General features: G+C 20.9%; 2 protein-coding genes and 1 long non-coding RNA gene across 4 annotated transcripts; 1 reads left to right on the top strand and 2 right to left on the bottom strand.

Annotated features, from left to right (window-relative positions):
• Nucleotides 1-1,194: 1,194 nt before the first annotated feature.
• LOC105367617 (uncharacterized) lies at nt 1,195-8,833 on the bottom strand. Of its 2 annotated transcripts, none has more exons than XR_913069.1 (4): nt 8,608-8,833; nt 1,996-2,056; nt 1,395-1,535; nt 1,195-1,328 (listed from the first exon to the last, which is right to left on the bottom strand). It is a non-coding gene; the product is annotated as an uncharacterized LOC105367617 (long non-coding RNA). The 2 variants fall into 2 exon arrangements; XR_913068.1 differs by lacking the exon at nt 8,608-8,833 and adding an exon at nt 4,214-4,472.
• Nucleotides 8,834-11,731: 2,898 nt separating this feature from the next.
• Nucleotides 11,732-15,986, top strand: LOC105367606 (glucose dehydrogenase [FAD, quinone]). Its single transcript, XM_011506377.1, has 6 exons — nt 11,732-12,008; nt 12,783-12,947; nt 13,527-13,679; nt 14,173-14,510; nt 14,754-15,141; nt 15,412-15,986. The coding sequence occupies exons 1-6, from the start codon at nt 11,763-11,765 to the stop codon at nt 15,982-15,984; spliced, it is 1,863 nt and encodes a 620-aa protein (XP_011504679.1). The 5' UTR covers nt 11,732-11,762; the 3' UTR covers nt 15,985-15,986.
• A 3,292-nt stretch (nt 15,987-19,278) lies between these two features.
• Nucleotides 19,279-22,655, bottom strand: LOC105367596 (inosine triphosphate pyrophosphatase). The gene is made up of 3 exons (XM_011506367.1): nt 22,568-22,655; nt 20,462-20,847; nt 19,279-19,536 (listed from the first exon to the last, which is right to left on the bottom strand). Exons 1-3 carry the CDS (start codon nt 22,612-22,614, stop codon nt 19,334-19,336), a joined length of 636 nt encoding a protein of 211 aa, XP_011504669.1. The 5' UTR covers nt 22,615-22,655; the 3' UTR covers nt 19,279-19,333.
• Between the last annotated feature and the right edge of the window lie 1,181 nt (nt 22,656-23,836).

Here is a 23,836-nt window from a genome sequence, read left to right as displayed (position 1 = left end):
ATTTTTTATAAAGTCTAATAAACGTATTTAATAAAAAAATATTATAAAATCATTATTTATCATCAAACAGTCTACTTTAATTTATATCTCTAATAACTTGCATTCAATCGTTCATCAAATAAAATTTGTAAAGTTTTTATTTGAGATTTAGTACAAAAGAGGTTGTAATAAAATTCTAAATACAGCTGTCATCAATAGATCTGAAAAGCCAGAGTTGTAAGGTTTATTATTTAATAATTATAAATTATCTGAGTTAATTTATTTAAATTAAGTTTATATTTAGAATGACATTCTTTTATTAATCAAAATATAAATTTTAGAAAAATTACAACAATAAATATTTTTATATCTAGATTTATTATTTCTTTTTTTCGCATATTGAAATTTCTTTCTAATAGCCATTCTATGGAAATTACAAATTTAAAGATTTTTTATTATGTTTTATTTAAAATTTTACGATGTTTTGTAACACACACACACACACACACACACACACACATATATATATATATATATATATATATTTATTTATTTATATATTTATTTATTTATTATTTATAAAATACCACGCATAGGCAAATTGATTGATTCAGAAATTTATCTTCAAGGTTGTGCAATGATAATTAAACGTATTTGTAGTTTTTTCTATCGTCACCAAATAAACATTCAATACTCACTTAAAACATTAAATTTCTTGTTACCTAAAGTTCATAATTTATTATTCGAATCGATAATTATACTTTAATTATTTATTATGACTTATGAACCCTGCCCACGGCATATAGAATACGGTACTTTTCTCATTTGAGCGCGATTTCTTAAAAACTATGCAATCTTATCGAAATTTTTTTATTTATATAAAACTTTCATTTATATAAAATTCTTCAATTTAAATTCAGTGTTATACTTTTTATTTTATATATGAAGAACAAACTTTTTTAGTGAAAACTTGTAATACATCATTTTTCATTGATTCAATTACATTCAAATAGCATTTAAAAACTTATGAGATTTGAAAAATTATTTAATATATTAAAAATGTTTTTAAAATTAATATATAAATAATATATAATCATTAAAATTAAATAAATGGCAAAAATTTTTAAATTTCATGCATCTAATAAAATTAGTCATATAATTTTTAAATATTAATATTTACCTTTAGTTTATTTTTGTATCCATATTACTTTTATTATTAACAAAATTAAATATATTTACTGATGCTTCATATCCCTTTCAACATAAAATATATTTTTCATCCGTGTATCCGTGTCTCGTTTAGCCGTATGGACATTATAATTAAGATTACCGTTTCCATGGATAGTTTTCTGGTGGTAACAACCAAAGAGAACATTTAATTTATAATCTATGTGTTCCCATCAGTCGTTACCTACCTTGACTTGTTTGTAAATTAGTTGGTTGTAGATTTCCATACAGATGAAAATACCAGGTTGTAGTTATATTATCGTTTCCAATAGTTACGTCAAATTTTTGGACCAGATAAATTCTTTATATTATATATTTATATCTTGTAACTACAGAGAAGCAAATAAAATATTATATTTAAAAAAATTTGGTTTCTTCATATCTTATACTCTTTATCTCTATAAGAGTATATATAATAACTATATTAAGTTATTTTGTCTTATTATAAAATAAAAAATGTATAATTTTTTTCAAATATACACTTCAGGATAATACAAGGATATAGTTTTTAAACAATTGTTTAAATATCGTAGTACTAGCATAACTGTCTATACATTTTGATTATATTATCGAATATAGAAAATTTTAATATTTTTAGTTTTATATTTCCGTTTGTTTAATATTGTGACTAACTTTGTTGAACTTATAAGTATTAAAAATTCTGAAAAATATTTGGCTGTATGAGAAGTATACGGAATAGACGTAAAATTTATCACGAGTTTCATTTTCACCATAATCGAGGCCACTATAAGCTAGCTGTTTAATATCAAAGAATTTAATATACTTAACAAAATTCAAGTAGAAACTAGGAACTCAGCTTCTCAAATTTTTGAAGTCAGTTTCCTTAAATCTGAAAATTTAATGTATATGAAATTGGTTTATATTGTTCTGCTAATATTACTTAAATTATATTTAGAATGATACACTTTTTTGTCAATTATATAATCTATTACAATAATACTTATCAGTTAAAAATATATTATTACCTAAATAAAAATATATAAACTTGATATTGCAAATTATTAGTATAGAACAGATATTTTTGATCTGGAAACATCTTTGGAAAGCCTCATTTACATAACTTAAGAAATTAATTAATTATTTCTTATTATTTATTAAAAAAATGTTTTAATATAAAACATAAACATGCAACTGAAGAGAATGACAGAAGAAATATAACAATTAAAATTAAATCATTTCAGAATTGACCTAAAATTTAATTGCCAACATACAATTACCCCATAATAATAGATTAATGACTTTTTCTAAACAATATTAATTTAGTGATAATTATTGTTACAAAATGTTCACCTATAACTGCAGTCTTATTATAAATACAAATTGTATAGATTTACATTATTGTCATAGTTCTTTATAAAATAGTTATTTAAGGAATGAATCTAATTAAATTTATTTTTATTTCATAATGTTCGTTAGATGTGAACTAATGTAAAATAGACTTCATTTACCTATTATAGTTTTAATGCAATGAAATATATCTTGTTTAAATTTTTAAGAAAGTTGAAAATAGATAGTGTTTAAAAATTTAATTCAACATTATTTGTACAGTAAATTTAGCTAATAAAATAAAATTCATTGAAACTGTTTAAATAATACACATTACAATGTGTTTTTATAACTACTTTGCTAATTAATAGTTTTTAAAATCGATTTTTAAAAACTTTTATTAATATACGTAATACTTTAAGAAATATTTTATATGGCATAAATTATATTTTCAACAAATAAGAAATTTAAATTCAAATTATTATTCATCTTCTTACATTATGTATACATAGATTTCAATATTTATTCGATAAAATAGACAACATTAACAATATCAGTTTTTATAGAAAACGTATATCTGTGATTTTAAATTATTATAAAATTATTATCTAAATGTTTCTACATATACGTTATAAAAAAAAATTTCATTATGCTTTGTATTTTAATATTTTACTAAAAATTTCTTTTTTAAGATGCATGATTCAATGTATTTCTATACTTTGCATTCTATTAAAAAATTATATTTAAAAAATATTTATAATAAATATTATATCTTGACATTATAAATTAAGTTAGGTATGTCATTTCATCCATATAATCATTTTATCATTAATAAAAATATTGAATTCGTGAAAACTGTGATAATTAATTAATTACAAAAAGTAATAAATTATTAATAAAATAAACATAATTACATAATCATGAAAATTTTTAAAACATATAAATATGTTAAAAAAATAATAACTGATTATTTATAACAATTATTGTTAAAAAGTAAATGATTAATTTATTAAATATTTTAAATAATCTATTTTATTTTCTAATCAAATTATTTATTATATAATGATAAATCATAATAATATAAGCATAAATTAACAAATCAATTATAAGCTTTTAAAAATTCATGAATGCAATGAAAAAAAAAATGAAACATTTATTTATATTTAACCTAAAAATTTGTTAACTATTCTCTTTTATTTTTTATTCTTATTGAGATGTCTCAATTATTACTAAATGAAAAACGTTATCTAAGGCATATGAAATGATAATATCGTATTAATATGTCTAAATTTGAATAAACGTACTCATAATCTTGTTTACTTGTTAAGTTTATCAATGTTTTGTAACATTGTTGAAAAATTTTTATAAATTTGTTATGAAATTAATAAGAAAGATAATAATAATATTTAGGATTGCGGTTCAGTTATAAAGTATTTGTGCAGGCTTATAATAAGATTTGCACTTCGAAACATATCTCTACGAATTTATACGTACGTACGAATATGTATGTGTATGATGAGTATGCGTGTGTGTGTTTGTTTGTATATATATATATATATATATATATATATATATATATATAGTATATATATATATATAGTATATATATAGTATTGTTTATAAGAGGAGGATTCTGTATGTACACAAGCATCTTGGAGTACATATGTACGATTGAGCGTGTCGCGGGTATATTCGTATGGATGTGTACTGAAAGTCTTACCGGTAAACGCGTACATGGCGACGGTATCCATTATATACTGCTAACGCACCGACTTTACCGTCCCCTTTTTATATAAAAGCTAAAACTCTGTTGGGCGTTTATGACAAAGTACAGCTCTTGACAAGAGAGGATGCGATAACCCTGCCCGATGTATTGACTGTCTCTAATCTTTTTTCGAAGCGAGACGATAAAAACCTTTTGGTTAGACGAGATTCTTCTCTTCATCATTTACATTGTCGGTACGTTTCCTAAGATTTTCACGGTTTCGGTTATGACGATGTAAATGTAACTCCACTTATTTTATAATATTTTTTATACACTATTCATATTGATAAATATCAAAAAATCGGTAACAGTTACATAAAAAATATTTTGAAAATTTAAGAGCATTCAGATATAGTGTACTTCAATCATAAAGGTTTTTTATCTACGATTTGTCTTCGGGTTAATGAATTTTTGATACTGTTCCAAATTAAGCAATATGTTTTTTTCAAAAGTCAAATAATTTAAGAAAGTTAATTGTAAGACTAATCTGCGAATAAAATATATTTAATATTTACCGTAAATAATTCATGAAGAAATAATGATTTGAACAATAATTAATAAAAAATCTATTAGATTTAATATCTTTTTTAATATACTAAATACATGATAACTGTATAAATTGTTGTAACAAAATCAATACAAACTTCACCAAAAATATCACTAATAGTTATTAACTTTCGTTATTAACTAATAGTTATAACTACAAATAGTTATTAACTTTCTATAAAACATCCTTGGAATAATTTATAAAAAAAAAAACACAATTTATCTTTTATGAAAAATAATTAAATTTCCGTACAATGAATGTTAATTTAATAATAATAATAATAATAATAATAATAATAATAATAATAATTATTATTATTATTCAATACTAAAAATATCATTATATAATTATAAAATAAATATTAAATTATAATGCTGTATCTATAGCGTAATCCTTTTCAATAATTCACGTAAATATGAATTTACTTTCATAGGGATATCTTTCAAATTAACAAAAAAAAACTATAATTTCATATCATAGATATATATTGATGTTTTAGAACATAGTCAATTTACTATAATATTATATAGAATCTAGAATAAAGATTATCTATTTAAAAATATTTGTATTTTATTTATAAATATAATTTTTAACCAATTCTATTTCAAAACATTTTATTATTTAGCTTACTTGAATTTTCAAACAGTTCAAATTTTGAAATTTACTTTCTTAAAATATAATTTATCTTATATAAAAATTAGCTTTATTATGATTTTTTTTTTATATTAAAATATATATAAATATTTTTAATTAATAAATTCATTACCTGTACAATATTTTCTATACATTAAACAATGTAAGAATAAAGTTTAAATTATATAATTATTGTAGTTTTATGAAATCACAATAAATATTCTTTTAATATTATTATAGTATTTATTAAATTTATTATACAAATTTTTATAATGCAAAAGCATTCTCCGTATATTCAAATAAGACGTTTAATATTGTATTCATATTTTTTATAGTAATAATGATGTTATTTTACAATAATTTATGTGAAAAATATCACAGTAACAATATAAATAGATAAAATTAATTAAACTTTAAAAATTAAATTTTATAAGTGCAACCTAAAAAAATATCTTATACATAAGAGTAAACATTAAATACAAAATATTAACAAATTAATTTAAAAAATATTATAAGAAATTTGTTTTCTTTATTATTCTTATATTATTCTTAGATTATATTATTCTCATATTCCTGTAATAAAATTATTTACTGAATTAAATTGAAATAATACATTGATATATTAAGCCAAACTGCCAATGTTTAAGAATGATAAATACGAGAGAAGAATATTCATAATTATATCTATTAGAAGTAACAAGAATATTTAATAACGCATTCATATTGAAATAAAGATTTAAATTCTAATATTCTTGATACCAATAATTTGTACATAATGTAGATATTGGAAAATGTATGTATCAATGTAATGAATGATATACACAAATTATAGTTATTTAAAATATTGCTAATAATATTTTTAATATAGTTAATTCATGATATTAATCTTTTAAACTGCTATGAGTAATGAAAATATGTGTTTCAGGAAATGTTACTTATTTAAATAATTGTACTACATGTACATTTAATTAAATTTAACTAATATTTAACTAAATAAACATGTATATATTTAACTAAAGAATAATCAATTAGAAAATTAATTCAAACTATTGATTGATTTTTTAAAAATATATTTAAGTTAAGAAACAAATAATTTTATATTTAATTAACATTTTTATGTAATTAGTAAGGAATATAAATTTTAATACACAATTACGAAATTACATTTTCCGTTATTACAAAATGTAAGTAGAAATCAAACTTAGAAATTGCTTTTTGTTTAAAAAAAAAAAATTGTGTTTATTGCAAAAATAAAGGACAATTTAACATAATTATTTTACATTAGAACTTTTAAACATCAATTTATTCATGAATTTAAAGTTATGAATAATAATTTTATCGAGTCATTGAATTTTTATAAAATACTGTCATCTTAAGAATAATAATGAAAATTATATTTGGTATGTTTAAAAATATTTCATATATATTCCTAAATCTTTATTTATTACCTTATTTTACCTAAATATTAATAATGATTTATTAAAAAATCTTACATAAATAAAATTTTAATCATGGGATTTACATATTTATGACAACATTTACATATTTACAGATGCCATGATTTCTAAGACAAAAAATTTAACTATTATTTCAATTTAATTATGAATTATTCTTAACCAAATTGTTTTATGAAAAACTTTAAGATTAAGTTCTCTGCTTTATATGTAAAACTTGATTAAAATATCTAAATACTATTGTACGAATATTATAAGTGGTAAACAAGATAAATAATTCAAAACAAGAAAGTATGGATTTATATGAATGAATTATTAAATATAATGAATTTATATGAATATGAATGAATAAACATAATAATTAAATAATTGTTGAAATAAACTATGTTATGATAGACACTATCGAATGTAATAAAGAATATTGCCTTTGAAGATTTTTATCGCGTGATCAATTGTTACCTCAAATTATTTTGATACTAATTAAAATACGCGGTTATTAGAGTCTGTTTGTCAAAATTTTTAGTAATGTTTTGACTCTATTATTTTTATCACAATAACATTTTTAAGATTTTCAAATAATATTAAAATTTTTAAATATTCTTAAATTAGTACATTTCTTTAAATGAAAAAATTATTACCTAAGAAGTTTTTGTTTAATTTTAAATATTTAAAGATATTAATTTTAAAATCAGAAAAACTATCAATTAGGAAGTTATTTTTATAATTATTTTCTTTACTATTTTTTAAATGGAACTGCACATAATATTATAATATAATTAATTTATTAATTTAATGGTTTTAACAATAAATACATATTTTTTACATTTAATACCAATTAAAATATATAAAGAAATCTGTGAATGTTTTAGCGAATTTTAATGCAATGAAAATTTATTTCATTATCATAATCTAAATGCGTCATCAGAAATGTTTACCATATCATATTCGTAACAGTACATGAAGTAATTTAAGCAATTGTCAAGGTAGAACAGTAAATTAACAAGAATAAATATATTATTTTTTATAGTAATTTAAAAAGTGAAAATTTTAAATTGAATTCGAAATAACAAATCATATATATTAATGCAAAACTCGATATTAGCTTTTAACTGATTAAAATAAAAAACAAAAAATGCAAAATGATTCAAAATTATTTTATTATTACAGAATTATTATAACATTTACATTTTTCAAAATGTTGTTAATTTACAATTATTTTAATTCATATTAAGTTTAAAAGTATTAAAAATACTATATAAGCATTTCAAATTACAATTAATTTGATAAATCCAACATAAGTGTACAAAGTTCATTAATGATATTTTCTCATACGTATAATACAAAAGTTTGATAATTAATTATTAATGCCCGCAATTTATCTATATTTTGTTATTTAATTATCTTTACAGTAGTAAGTAAAACAGAATATAAGTTATACAAAACCTATTTAATTTGAAATCACATTATTCATATTTTATTAATGCATGTGTATGTAGCAAGTTTATTAATATATGCATAAATCATATTTTTTAAAACTATGAATTATTCAATACCCTAATGAAAATAATTAGAATCTATATATATATATATATATATATATATATATATATATGAAAAATATAAATAATTAATAAAAAATAAAAAATTGATTTGTCTGTACGTATATGTTGTTTAATTATTTTTTATGACTTACATAATATGTATTAGAGACTTACACAGAACTGGAACAAGATTTCCAAAAATCATCATTGCTTGAATTTTCGGTTTGGATTAATAATAAACGGAGTAAATGAAGATTGTGTTTTAACTTTGATAGGAATGATTTTAAATACGATAATTAAAAGTTATTATATAAATAAAGTAGATTTCTCATTCACAAATATTTCTATGCATATACGCGCGTTTATATGTATACATATACCCACAAAACGTTAGAGAAGAAGGGAAAAAGAATGTCCGAATCGATACCCATATATATGAGTATATGAAATATCTATATAAAAAAAGTCTTCATAAGAAGATTAATATGATCGCAATGGCAGGCAATGATAGAAAAAGACAGTTAAAAGAAAATAAACTTGGGGGAAAAAGTGTGAAAAGAAGTACACGATAAGATTAAGCTGTGTTTTCATCTTCACTCTATCATAATGTGCGTATGTATATAATAATAAAAATAGAAATATATCATATAAATATATAATACGAATATTCAATGTAACGATTTAAAATATTCATAATCGAATAGTACATATAATTCTATTACTGTGATTAATAAAAAAAAAATAGGATAAAACAAAGTAATAAGCATATCCCTTTCTACTTATCAGTAAAAACGTTTTATTTATTTAAGAAATTATAAAAAAAAAACAGTTGATCAATCTAATAGAATATATACTTATTTGTAAATACATAGAATAATATTTTAAGCCACTTATTGAAAATAGTATATATATATATATATATATATATATTCGAAAAAATTCTAATTATAATACCATTATAAGCATACTTTGTTAAAAACTAAATTTTCCAAAGCGGGATCTCCAAACAAAATTAATAAATATTTCTTGGTCAGTATTACATTTAAACAAATAAATTTAATTTATTTTTAATCTATTAATTTCAATTAGTTTTAATTACTCAATAAACTGAAAATTGACAATTCAAAATCAATAAAAAAAAATCTAATTAAAAAGCCACAATTAAAAGCGTACATCTAATTCATACGAGTATAAAATAATACAATGCGTAGAAAAAATTATTTTTCAATCAAATGTAAAAAATTTTCCATAATTTTAATTAATAAACTGTATAGTGATAAAACAAAAAACTTACGAGAAATATCTTATTGTTTTTAGCGAATTTGTTAAAGTGAAAAGATATCACATCACAGTACATTATATGTGCATAATAGAGCGGCTAAATAATTGATACGTAAATTAAATTTAAATCTGTATTTAGATACAATCCTGTCACAAGTTACGGTCTGTTGCACGATTTTTGTGTTGATGATCTTTCAAAATACGTATTTTATTTTTAAAAAATCTTAAAAGCAGCAGGTTATCGAATTGATGAACTGAGAGCCACACTTGCTAAAATATCAAGAACACGCATCACTACTGAAAAATGGAAAATAAAAATTAATCGATTATTTAATTAATATATTAAATCGAAATTTCAATGCACAATTCAAATGTTAAAATTTGTTTTTCTTGATATTAAATTTCAAAACAGTATTCTTTATGATTAGATAAAAATAATTAATAAAATATTATAATATAAATAAATATTATTTTTATTACTAATAAAAATTTACATATAAAATTATTTTCGATTATTTCAGTTTATTGTAATAAATTATAAATTGTACTTATAACATTATTTATAACTAATTTCACAGTATTTTTTTTTGCCAAAAATACTTTTTAATTATTTAGATTCATATTTGTTTGTAAGAATTATTTCGTGTAAAATATTTTACGTAATTATGGAATTAATTATGGAATAATTAAATTAATATTGTAATATATCAATGTCTAATTTTTGTTCAGAAAAGTATATTTATAAAACCATTATATTTTGAAAGGTTTTTCAAACATTTATATATAATAAAGCTAAATTTACAAAAAACAAGAACTTATTTTTTTTTCTATTCAAATTATTCTATCCATAACAAGTTATAATTATGTATTTTTTGAATACATTAACATTTTTTTATTATTATTTTATAAATTTATCTAATTTTTAGTTCAACAGAATTAAATAAATATTGATTACCTACTATAAAAATAATACTCGGAACGATTTATTGACAAGATAACAAATTCTTTATTAATTTTTATTCTCTGAATAGCCTTGTACACTGCCAAGGGTAGTTAAAAAATTATTATAATTATTATATTATATTTATTCTGAATGAATAACTTTATGAAACAATATTTTATAAAAATCTTGTATTGATTATTTGATGATTTTCATTTAATTAAAACTTTGGTTGACAATTTCAAAATTCTATAAATGAAGTTGAAATTGAAATTTAATCATTACTTTAATTGTTATTAAAAAAATTAAACGATATTTACTTTAGAGAAATAAAAATACCTTTTCTTGATATCTCAATATTATTTATATAATTTTGAATATAATAAATATTAATTTTTAAATATATAATCACTTTAAATTACACTTTGAATCGCTTATTATAAAATATAAATTACACAATTAATTCATTAGAATATTAACAAATATATTTATTATATAATATAAAATTATTATATATTAATGAATATATTTGTATTAAGCGTGTACTTTTTTATTATTGTTTTTTAAAATATAATCAATAATATAAACTGTACTATAAATATTATAACATTCAAGTTATAAATAAATAGGTAATTAAGATAAGATTGAAGATAAATAGGTAATTAAGATAATAATGAAGTTAAAAAGTATTATTCAACTAATTACTATTTTTAATTGTTTTCTATATTAATATTAATCCCATAAAATTCGACATAAACTAAATTTCCAATGAAATTCTTAAATATTGATTAAAAATATTTATCATTTACATAAGATTTTACTAAACCTATAAAACCTATCAAATATGTAACTTAAAAAATATTTGTCAATGTTTATATATATTTCTTGATTTAATTTTTCACAGAATGAAAACTACTATCTGATAAATTATGTATAATACTTATCGATAAATTAAAAATGTTTATAAATTTAAAATTATTGAAAAAACGCTGTAATCACATTTTTATAATTTATATCAAGAATATAAAATGAAGAGACTAAATATAAAACTGACATATTTTACAAGCACAACGTATTGTACAACTTGGATATTTTTAAGAATTAAATAATGACTTGGAGACCTGCAAATATTTCAAGCTTATGTTCGCAGAATCCATTACTTGCAGGATGTACACCTTCTGCTATTGGTTTCGTATCCTTTTTAATTCAGTACTTTGCCCAATCCAATGATAATTACACTGCAAATGGAAACTATACTACAAATGAACCGGGTGAATATGATTTTATTATTGTGGGAGGAGGAAGCGCTGGTTGTGTTGTGGCTAACAGATTGAGTGAAATAAAAAATTGGCGGGTAAGGACATAAATTTCTTTTAATCATAACTAATTGTATACAAATAATATTAAACATTTAAATATATTTTTAAATCCTTGCTTATAATTACAATAATTCAAATACAAATAAATGTTTATGATAAGAAAAATATTTTACAAAGCTATTTCAACAATATAAACTTGACTTATATGAAAATTTTAAGCTCTACTTGGTAATCAACAGTTAGACCAATCGAGTCTATTAAAATAATTCTATTAATATAATAAATACAATAGACAATAAAAAAAAAAACTATCATTGAAGCACTAGAGTTTTCAATATTTTTAGCATATTTGATGGTTCGGCAATCTAATACTGTTGAAAATATTATTATTGATCATGTTTTGTTTGTAATATCTCTCTTTATCATCGCTATACATTCCCATATCATCACTCTTTCTTGGAAGCTTCACCTCGTTCCTTGATCTTTTTTAATCAATAAATATACAATAATATAAATAACACTTATTTATGTATTATTGATAAGTCTTAATTTCAAATCTTTAATAATATAAGTGAATGTCGATACAATGTATCCAATAATATTATAGCGAAATTCTTCCAAAATTTGTTAAACCTATGAATACCATTGTTTCTAACTGAAATATTAAATTGAAACGATCTATATTATTAAAACAAATGTCATAAATGTTAGCTCAAATATCTTCTTTATATTTTAATCAAATATTAAAATTGATTGTTTATTTTTTTTTTTTTAATAAGATAAGTATAATAAATTAGCTTTGCTTGAAGATTTTACTATTAGAAGCTGGTACACAAGAACCTTTAGCAGCCGATACGCCAGCTTTTGTAGCGATCATGGGCAAAAGTACCATTGACTGGGGCTATAAAACCGAACCACAAAAAAATTCATGTCGATCATATTTTGATCGGAGATGCAATTGGCCTCGAGGAAAAGTAAGTTAAATTCCACTACATGATCAAGTGTACAATTCAGTTGTAAGATAATACATATATATGAATAAAAATAATACAATTTAAGAGTACTGTTACTAAAAATAAAAAATATTTAGAGAGTAATAATAACGTGAATAATAGCATTTATTATTTAAATAGCAGCGTTAAAAGGAGATAAAATTTATATGAAAAAAATGTTAATTAATCTTAGGAATATTGATAATGAAAAAAAGAGAGAATTAAATTCTGTATTTATATAGAAATTTATTAATTAAAAATTAATTAAAAAACAACATAATAATAATATCTCGCCTTATTGTTACTACGCATTTATATCTCAATAATTAATTTATTATATTATTAATAATTTAGCTGTCATTTATTTTAAAATAAATAATATATTTTTAATAAAATATTTTAAATTCTTCGGGTGATGGGAAAAATAAAAGATAATAAAACAAATAAATAGTACTAAATGATTTTTAAACATTTATAAAGTACAATTTGAAATTACGTATTCTTTAAATGTCAAAAATAAGAGAATTCCCAATGATTTAAAATAAAAATATATTATAATAGGTAATGGGTGGATCAAGTACAATAAATGCACTTATATACATTCGAGGACATCCTGAAGATTTTAATAATTGGGCTCGTTTAGGTAATACTGGCTGGAGCTACCAAGATGTATTGCCTTATTTTAAAAAATCAGAAAACAATCGAAATCCAGAGGTATAATATTATTGTATAATAATTTTTATATTATTATGTATTGCTTTTAATATTATTCATTGAATAAATAACAAATAATGCAATAGTGTCATATTTACCAAGCATATACTTATTATGCCAAATTGTAAAAAAATCAATAAGCATTATATATATATATATATATATATATATATATATATATATATATCTTATACAATAATATTTAGTATTTAAATACATTTTAATGTCTTATTTTGTTTTCAACAAGCAATAAACATTAAAAGTTCTAGATAAAAGTCTTTGAGTAGTACGGAAGTTATAATAAATTATTGTTGTTTATCTTATTTATAATATATAAAATGCATATTAATCAAGATAAAATGAATGAGAAACGTTGAATTTCATTAAAAAATTATGTACTCTACAAGAAATGCTTATTTTGTATTAATTATTGAATTATGTATATTAATTGTATTGAATAATTATTGAAGTAAGAATTATTTTTACATTGGAGATTGTGGCAGCGAATCCCAATTATCATAATACAGGAGGCTATTTAACCGTTGAATACCTACCGTACGTTGATCCAAATACGAATATAATACTTAATGCTTGGAATGAAATTGGTTTTAAAACCATCGACCCAAATGCAAATGAACACATTGGTGTTTTCAAAATTCAATCAACTTCCAAAGATGGGCAACGTCAAAGTACAAATGGTGCATTTATACGTCCTATTATTAATAAAAGACGTAACCTTGTTGTAAAAACTGAAGCATATGTGACAAAAATTATAATCGATCCAATAACTAATCGAGCAAAGGGTGTTGAATATATCTTAACAAACTCAAGGTACTCAAATTTTGTATGTTTCTAGTAATAGATGTTTTAAATTTTTGTATGTTTTAAAACAAATGATTTATATTTAAGTTTGACGTAACACAAGATCTTGATTTATTAATTTATTATTAATAATAATTAAAAAATATAATATTATTAAATTAATGTCGATTAAGTCAATAGTGCAGACTTTAAACAATATAAATATTATTTGTCATAGAGTACGTCATTCATTAATAAAGTATTCGTTCACAGTGACAGAAAAGTAAAACAAGCTTTTGCGGCCAAAGAAGTTATTATTTCTGGAGGAGCAATCAATTCACCAAAACTTTTAATGCTTTCCGGAATAGGGCCAAAAAGAGAACTGAATAAATTAGGAATTAAAATAATTAAGAATTTGTCCGTTGGAAAAAATCTTCATGATCATCCATCCTTCAGGGGTTTTCTGATAAATATAAATGAAAAATCTCAAACATTGGCTGATTTCGAACAAATAAAACAAGATTCCATACAGTATTTAAAAACACATGATAACATTATTTCAGGGAGTGTGATACCTACAAACACTTTTATCCAGACAATCTTTGAACGAATAAAAAATTCTCCGGATATTCAAATTATGTTTCAAGGACTAAATATAACAGTAAATATATTATTGAATTTATATAATATATATTTCACCACCCGCTATAGCTACTCGGCAGTTTTGAAAAACCCATTTCATTCATAGAACTTTCAATTTTTTACAATATTAATTATTAAGTATACTTAATTATATGAAATTTGAAAATAAAATTTATCTAGTATTTAATTAATACTGCAGTAAATTAATTATAATATAATTAATATATTTTATAAATAAGTATTTGAATAACTACACTTTTAAGGTACCATTTTTGTATCACTTTTGCAGGATTACAAAGCATTCGTCGATGGATCCCCAAGTTCAGCAATGCTGCCATTGCCTTATTATTCAGGTTTAAATATTTTACCAGTTTTACTTAGACCTCGCAGTAGAGGTTTTATTACTTTAAATCAAACCAATCCAATATGGTCACCTCCATTAATATATCCTAACTACTTTGACGCATCACGAGATCTTGATGCGTTAATAGCCGGTATTCGAATAATTCGTAAACTATTTAGTACCAAAATTTTTGAGAAAAATGGTTTTAAACTCTATGAGGAACCAATGCCATCCTGTACAAAATACAAATTTGACACTGATGATTATTGGAAGTGCTTAATAACAGAATACACAATTACTTTTTATCATCCGGTAGGAACTTGCAAAATGGGCCCAAAAAAAGATCCAAATGCTGTCGTTGATTCGAATTTGAAAGTTTACGGAATTAAGTCATTAAGAGTCGTGGATGCTTCAATAATGCCAATCATTACTAGAGGAAATACTAATGCCCCAACTATAATGATCGCGGAAAAGATAAGTGATTCGATTAAAAAAGAATGGTTGAGAAACTATCAGTAGTGTTGAATTTGTTATCTGAAATTAGCTGTATAATACATTGAAGATAGTAATTCGATATACATATAATATCCTAATATCCACAACATTGAAAATACATTTATTAATGAACTTTAACTAATAATTTTTATTTTGGTATTTGGAAATGTAATATTTTACTTAATATTGCAACAAATACCAAATACTATTTTTGTTATACAAAAATTATTACGATAAAATTTTATTGTAATTAATATTTATGCGATAAATTTTATTCAATTTTTTATATCTAATTCAATAGAATTGTAATCAATATTAATGTTAAGTACATAAAAACTCGTATTTATTCGCTACAAAAAAATAATTTGCAGTATATGTAATACTTCAAAGGAAAAGCTGTATTAATAAGTAATAAATAAAAAGGAATAAGAATTTATTAATGTTGTTTAAATTTGTAAGTGTTTTAAATTGTAAATTAATAGTAATGTGTTATGTCATCTTTTGTATCGTAAGATATAAAATATGGAACGTTTCTGATTTTGAATTGTGATTAAGATATGTAAATTACTTATACTTTAATATGTAACTGATACAAATAATCGTTTATAAAGAAATCGTTATCGTTATTTTATGGCAATATGGCAGTATTATAACATTAAACTGTGAAATTTTAATAGAAAAAAAACTAATTGTTAGATAATTTAATAAATTGTTTTTTTTTTATTAATTATAATTATATTTAAACATTTAATAAATTGCTTTTTTATTGATTATAAATCTTTATATTTTGATACTGTAGAGAAATTTATATAAATATTTTTAAACATTTTTTGAATTTTAATGTCTAATTTTTAACTGTATTTTTGTTATAATTAAGATATCTCAGTACTATCGTATTTTCTATTTACTACTCTCATATAATATTACATAAATATATTTAAATTTTAATTATTTAAATTATTTAATTGTTACGAAGTTTAAAAACTCATTAAAATAATTGTAAACGTTATATATTATGTTGAAAAATAATAAGTTATATATATAATAAATAAAACAACAATAGTTATGCTTTTATGTATTTTTCATTGAAACATTAAATATAAAATTTTGAAATCATTCATAGAATAAAATAGAATAAATTACACGATATGCTATATATTCTGATAATAAAAATTACAATCCTTTACAATATTATGTTACTTTCAATAGACAAGAAAATAAAAAAATTTAATTATTTATAAAACAATGTTAAAAAATTCACTTAAAAATTAACTATTTACATAAAAATAAGAATATTAATTGCTGATTTATATGTATATATATATATATATATATATATATACCCGTACATGTGTGCGAATACATTTATGAATATGCTATATATATTAATGAATAATTAATATATTTTCGATTAAAATTAACTATTTCAAAACACTATTTCATTAAGCCTTAATTATCAAGGTACAGATTAGTCAATATTAAAAAAAAATCCACTATCAAGATAATATATAGGCATAATCTCTTTAAAATAAAATGTTTTATCGAATACATATAATAAATTAAATTTTAAAAAAGGTGTATTACTCTATTCTCAGAACTCAGTAACTCTGTATTTGATCGCACTAACTATGTAATTGATATCACACAAATATCAATATTTAAGATTTTATTAATGATTAATTATACTAATCAATACCCTTGAAAGATCAATAATGATTGTTCGACAATAATCAATCGATAGTGGTCAATTATGCATTTTGAAAAAGATACATTTTATCTTATTGTATCAAAAAATATTGTGGTTGAAGATAACATAATAAATACAAATATTTAAATACAACTTGGAAACGAATATTGAAGAATTATGTTAATAATGTATTGAATTAACACATAATTTGAATTCTGAATTATCTACCAATGTATTGAATGCATAATAATTTTTAATTATTTATTAAAAAATATAAATAGTATCTTCTAACTTTATGTTTTATAACACACGTAAACTCTCAAAATAAATAATTAAACAATAATAATAATTATATTAATTATAAACAATTAGAAACTATTTATTTTAGAATAATAATTATAAACAATACAATTATTAACAATATAATAAGTTTAATATCATAATTATAAAACAGTCATTGATACTATAATTTAATATATTCTAGAAAAATTTAAATTAGGGAGGAAAAAAATTCTAAATTAATTTTATTTCACAATTTTTCTATAATTTTATTAAAAATTTACATAGAGCAATTAACTTATATGCAAATATAAACAACACTGATATAAATAGATATTTATTAAAACATTATTAAATAACTTATTTCAAGCTATTCTAAGTAAACAATGGAAGCAATTAAATTAAAGGAAAAATTAAAAATCTAATTTTAAAAATATTGAAATTGAAAATTAATCATCGCAAATTTTTGTAATATACAGTAAATACAAATTAATGTAAAAAACTAATATTTCAATATTCATTTATTAAAATAGCTTAAAATACATTAAAACAGTTTTAATAGAATTTGTTGACAATTTAAAAATGACCATATAATCATCTCTATTTAGTTAATCATTATAAACATCAATCGAAGTCGAATAAATACATCTTATAAATCAACATATTTATTTGTTATTGCATAAATTGAGAATATCTTTGAAAAACGTGAAAAATCTGCTTACACGTTAGTAAGCTACTCAAGTACTTTATTATTGTAAACTCTTATATCCTAATTTAAGCAACAATTCTTAACACTACGAACTATAAAATTATTAATATAATTTTAAAATACGGATATTACAATTAGAATAAAGTAAAATAATTTACTTATATAATAATTTAACATTTATAAGAGTAATAAATTATGACATTTTAATTCTAATGTACTGTTATTAAGGTTTACTTTAAAATTAAAATATATTTATTAAACCATTAAAAAGTGGTTTAAATGTGATTTATCTTGTGAAATTATCTTCAGAACGTTTAACATTTTAATGCTGAATACAAATATTAAGTTACGATTTCCTGAGTAAGAAATTTTTGTTTACGTGTTAAATTACATCTTTACATTAACAAATGTAAACATATTCTTAGATGAAATATTTCTTTGAATAAATAACTCTATAGATTTCAATTCTATCGCAACATTTATAATTTCATGCATGGTCAAATCTATTAAAAAAAATAGTGTTATGTATATAAATTACTAGTCATTAACAAAATGTTAATCGTAATGCAAAGTTTACAACATATCAAAAATTATGTCAACACAATGTCTTAATTATTCAAAAAAAAATTTTTTAACACAAATCACCAGCTGTTAAAAATAAATTGTTTTCTAGTCAGATAAAAACATTATTCTAAAACTTATATTTCTAATGCAGGATTCATTTCATCCTTCAATAAATACTCTTTAAGCTTCGATAAAGCTTTGCTCCTATGTGAAATTTCATTCTTTGTCTCTTTTGACAATTCGGCAAAAGTAACATCTTTGCCATCAGGCTGGAAACAGGGATCCCAACCAAATTTTATTGTACCTCTTGGTTTAACAATAGTACCATATGTTCGTCCTGAATTAAAAATTAATTTTATTATTCGTATTTTCTGGATTATTGATATTTATTACATTACTTTTTTATTGCATTATTGCATTTATTAGTTTAATTAAAAGCAAAAATTATTTATAAATCTAATTTCTTTTGTAATTATGACAAATATTCGATTTTAAACAGGGAAAATATTCTTCGACACAACTAATTTCTCGATAAACAAGTAGTAATATTAACAATATAATTATACATATAATTCTATAATGAAAATTTAGTAAAATTATAATATAAATCGTCAGAAAATATTTTTTTTTTATTATCTGATTGATATGTCTTTCTCCAAAAATTTTTATGAAACCTTTCAATTATTAATTAAAAATATATTAAAAACCCTTTACAATACAAATAAAGATCCCTTTTAATTGTCAATTGAATTGAAATTTTTCATATAAACATATCGATTATAAATAAATTTCAATAAAGATAATTATTTTTAAATGTAATATGATATATAAAATGTAGTTAATATTTAGTAAAAGTATTTAAAAAATTTTAATTATATTCTTAGAATCGAATATATTTTTTAATCTTGGCGTCTTTTTGCTTAATGAAAAAAAAACTTATCTTCAACAAACATCTCATCACATTACATGAATTCATTCGTAAATTAATCTCTTATTTCCTGTAATATGATCAACTATTTTCTCAACATCTCGTCGAACTTGTGCATTGATAACTAAAAATTTACTTTTAAATTTGGTAATTATGAAAACCGATCCTATGTACATTATTCGCAGAAACTAAAAATGAAAATATCCCATTTTAAATAAATCTAATTTTACCGCTGACTATAAAATACACTTTAAACATCGAATTATAAATACAAACATCAAATTTTTTATTAAAACATATTCTTATAATAACTGATTTGTTAAAATATGCAAACCTTCAAATAGTAAAACCGGATCATCCACTTTGCCCTCACAATAGGCGAATGTGCATACAGCTTGAGCCTTTTTATTTTCAAATCCAGCCAACATTGTATATAAGCCATCGGGTCCGAGTTTATCCAGAAACCATTTAATGTAAGGTCCTGGCAAACCCTTTAAAGCATCGAAACACAGACACGTGTCCTCGATTATTACTGGACCCTGAACAATCTTGACTGCTGTCTCACACTTTTTAATACAGATTTCGTCGATCTCGCCCTGATATTCGGGAAGATCAATTTTTTTACTTGTTATTTCTCGAGGAAATCCCTTGCCAAGTATAGCAATAAATTCTTCCAACTTCTTGGCGTTTCCCGTTACAAATACTATTGGCTTCGACATACTATAATATCAATTTAAATACTGTCATGTTAATAATTTTTCATTTTATTACATTCTTGTTTTTAAAACAAAATAATGAATAAAATATAATAATGTTGAATACAATTTTTTTTTCTCTTTCGTTTATAATTTATATATTATAAATATATTATAAAAATATTATATACAATTATAATTAAAAATTTATAAATTATATGTATTTTTTTATACTGTTCTAATCTTTACAAATTCATGAATATATATAATTTTCTACATAAACAATATAGTTAATATTCAAAAACAATGAAATAATAAATTACCTTCAAATGTTATAATTTAATTACAATATAGTATACAGTATTCGAATCAATATATATATATATATATATATATATATATGATAATTCTATAATAATAATAATTAACATTTCCATAAACCTAATATATTCAATTCTTATAAATTCATTTGAATCAACATTCTGTAATATGAATTTAAAAATCAAATCTGAATTAAAATAAATATCTATCTGTTGATTTAATTACAATGGCAATGTACAAGGTAGCCATAACCAAAGTAGTAACAATAAAATAAAAATATGAATGTACACAGGAAATCTATAATATATACATGGTATATTATGATATAAACTAAAAGAGAATTATGTATTGTTAGCAGTACAGAATGAATGGAGTAAATCGAAGAATGGATTGTTAATTATATTTGTTTTATTATTTACATTATGCTGTTTTACTATAATTATTTTACAATTTCAGTATACACTATTTCATATATTTCATTTTACTATACGTCGATAATTCATTGACAATAAAATAACTATATTTAAAAATATTTCATTTTTGCTTAGAACAAAATCATAAAGTGCCAACTTATTTTTTCCTCTAATTATTTTGTGTTATAATTCGTTTGTATTTACATGTAATTTTCTATTATAATTACAAATTAATAGTTAATTTTAATAACTTCATACCAATTTAAATTCGTAAAAGATTATTAGTTACAGAATAAGTATAATAAGTATATGATATAAAAAACAATTATTTAAAAATGAATTACAAGTATTTTCTTGTTATCTATCACTATATAAAATATTAATAAATTAACTATAAGATTATAAATGTAAATTGCTTAATTTCATATATAATTATATAATTATGAAATTCAATATTATCTATTACTAATTAAAGCGGTATTTGAAGGCTTGCTTTTTAAAATTGAATATAAACTATGTACTGTCATATAAATATCACCGAAGAATTAAAGAAAGGACTTTAATAAATCCTTCACTTTTTAAACAATGTAACAATTTCAATATAAAATTATGCTGATTATTATAAATTAAAACTAAAAGTAACAAAATTGTATAATAAAATGTTTTATATTGTTATAATAGAGCATTTGTTTACAGTTTTAATAGGACCAATACTATAATTTTCTTTGTAAATTCACTACTTCAAATAAACATATTGCTAATTCAATATTAAACAAATAATAAATAATAATTAAACAAAAATATTTTTAAATTTAGTGCCAAAATTCTTGGTATGTTGATTAGCGAGAAGTCGCCACGTGACTTTTCAATAAATGACGATCATAACTTCTAAGCAATCATAAGATTTTGAATTATAATAAATGAATAAATTATATGCTTTTACTAGAACTATCAACAAGCAATAATATTTCGTTTACACAAAATTATCAAAATTAATAAATTTATAAATACCTGGTTAAGCCTCGAGAAATTTTCGTCACGGAGAAACGAAGGCACATAGCGACGAGTCGTGATGTACAACAATGTAGCCAACATAAGCACTCAGACGTATAGCGTCAGACTGGCATTTGTTTTGAAGTTCAGATACAAAGAGCCGTATTACATAATATTGTCAAATTTAAAAAAAAATTTTGTCCAATACTCGAGTACTAGGACCGCCTTGAGGATAATAGAAAATAAAAGTTAATGTCATAAAAATCAAAATATATTATGTGTTTATGTTTCTGTATGTATTTATACATATTCGTATACATATATGTATAGATATATAATATTTTTCATCATTGTATTATTAATATATATATATATATATATATATATATATATATATATATATATATATATAATAAATAAAAATATCGGATATGTTTGGAATTACTTTTGCAATTTATCAACGAAGCATATGCAGTTATTTTCCTAAGTTTACGAATCATGTTTCTCTTGCATCCGTTTCCTTTTATTTATTGTAATTAAATATTCATAATTTTATAATTGAAATTAGATTTATTATATTAATGGGTTTTAACTTGCTTATTTTTAAATTGTTCAAAGTAATTCAATTTATATTTCTAATTATTGCAAGTATTTTCATAGATTTAATAGATTATGAAATTAAATAGATATTTCATGAAGTAAAAGCAAGTAGTTTACCGTTTTGCTTTTATATTAATTAATTGATGTATTTATTTGTAATCTAATAATTATTGTAGGTAATGAAATAAAATAGCATATAAAAATTACATATAAAATATTAAACATTTTTATTATATAAAATGTGCACATGGTAGGACGGATCATATTTACGTATTTAATGAAAGTTACACGTAAGTATTAAAGAAAATTAATATAATAATGAAACGTAAATATAAACGACTTCATTAAAAAGAAAAGTACGACATTTGTATTGTTTTACAAAAATAAAACAATCTTGTAATAGTATTTAACCAATTCATACGATGATATATATTATTACGATTTAATTCTATTGAGGAGTATTTAGTATCGATAAAGTTACAAATTATCTTTTCTTTAATATTATAAATTTTATAAGTAATATAACAATATGCTAGTCATAAGATTAAATAAAAACCACAAACTCCGCAAAAAAACTACAAACTCTGCAAAAGAAACACACACACCGCAAAAAACTACAAACTCCGCAAATGCAATAGAAACTGCAGTGAATATATTCAATGATTAAATGTAAATATCAATGTTTTT

This window comes from Ceratosolen solmsi, unplaced genomic scaffold (genome assembly GCF_000503995.2).
Source record: "Ceratosolen solmsi marchali unplaced genomic scaffold, CerSol_1.0 scaffold10, whole genome shotgun sequence".
In the NCBI taxonomy this organism is placed as follows: Eukaryota; Metazoa; Arthropoda; class Insecta; order Hymenoptera; family Agaonidae; genus Ceratosolen; species Ceratosolen solmsi.
The sequence above is the reverse complement of the archived record's forward strand: the minus strand, read 5'-3'. Positions and strand labels throughout refer to the sequence as shown.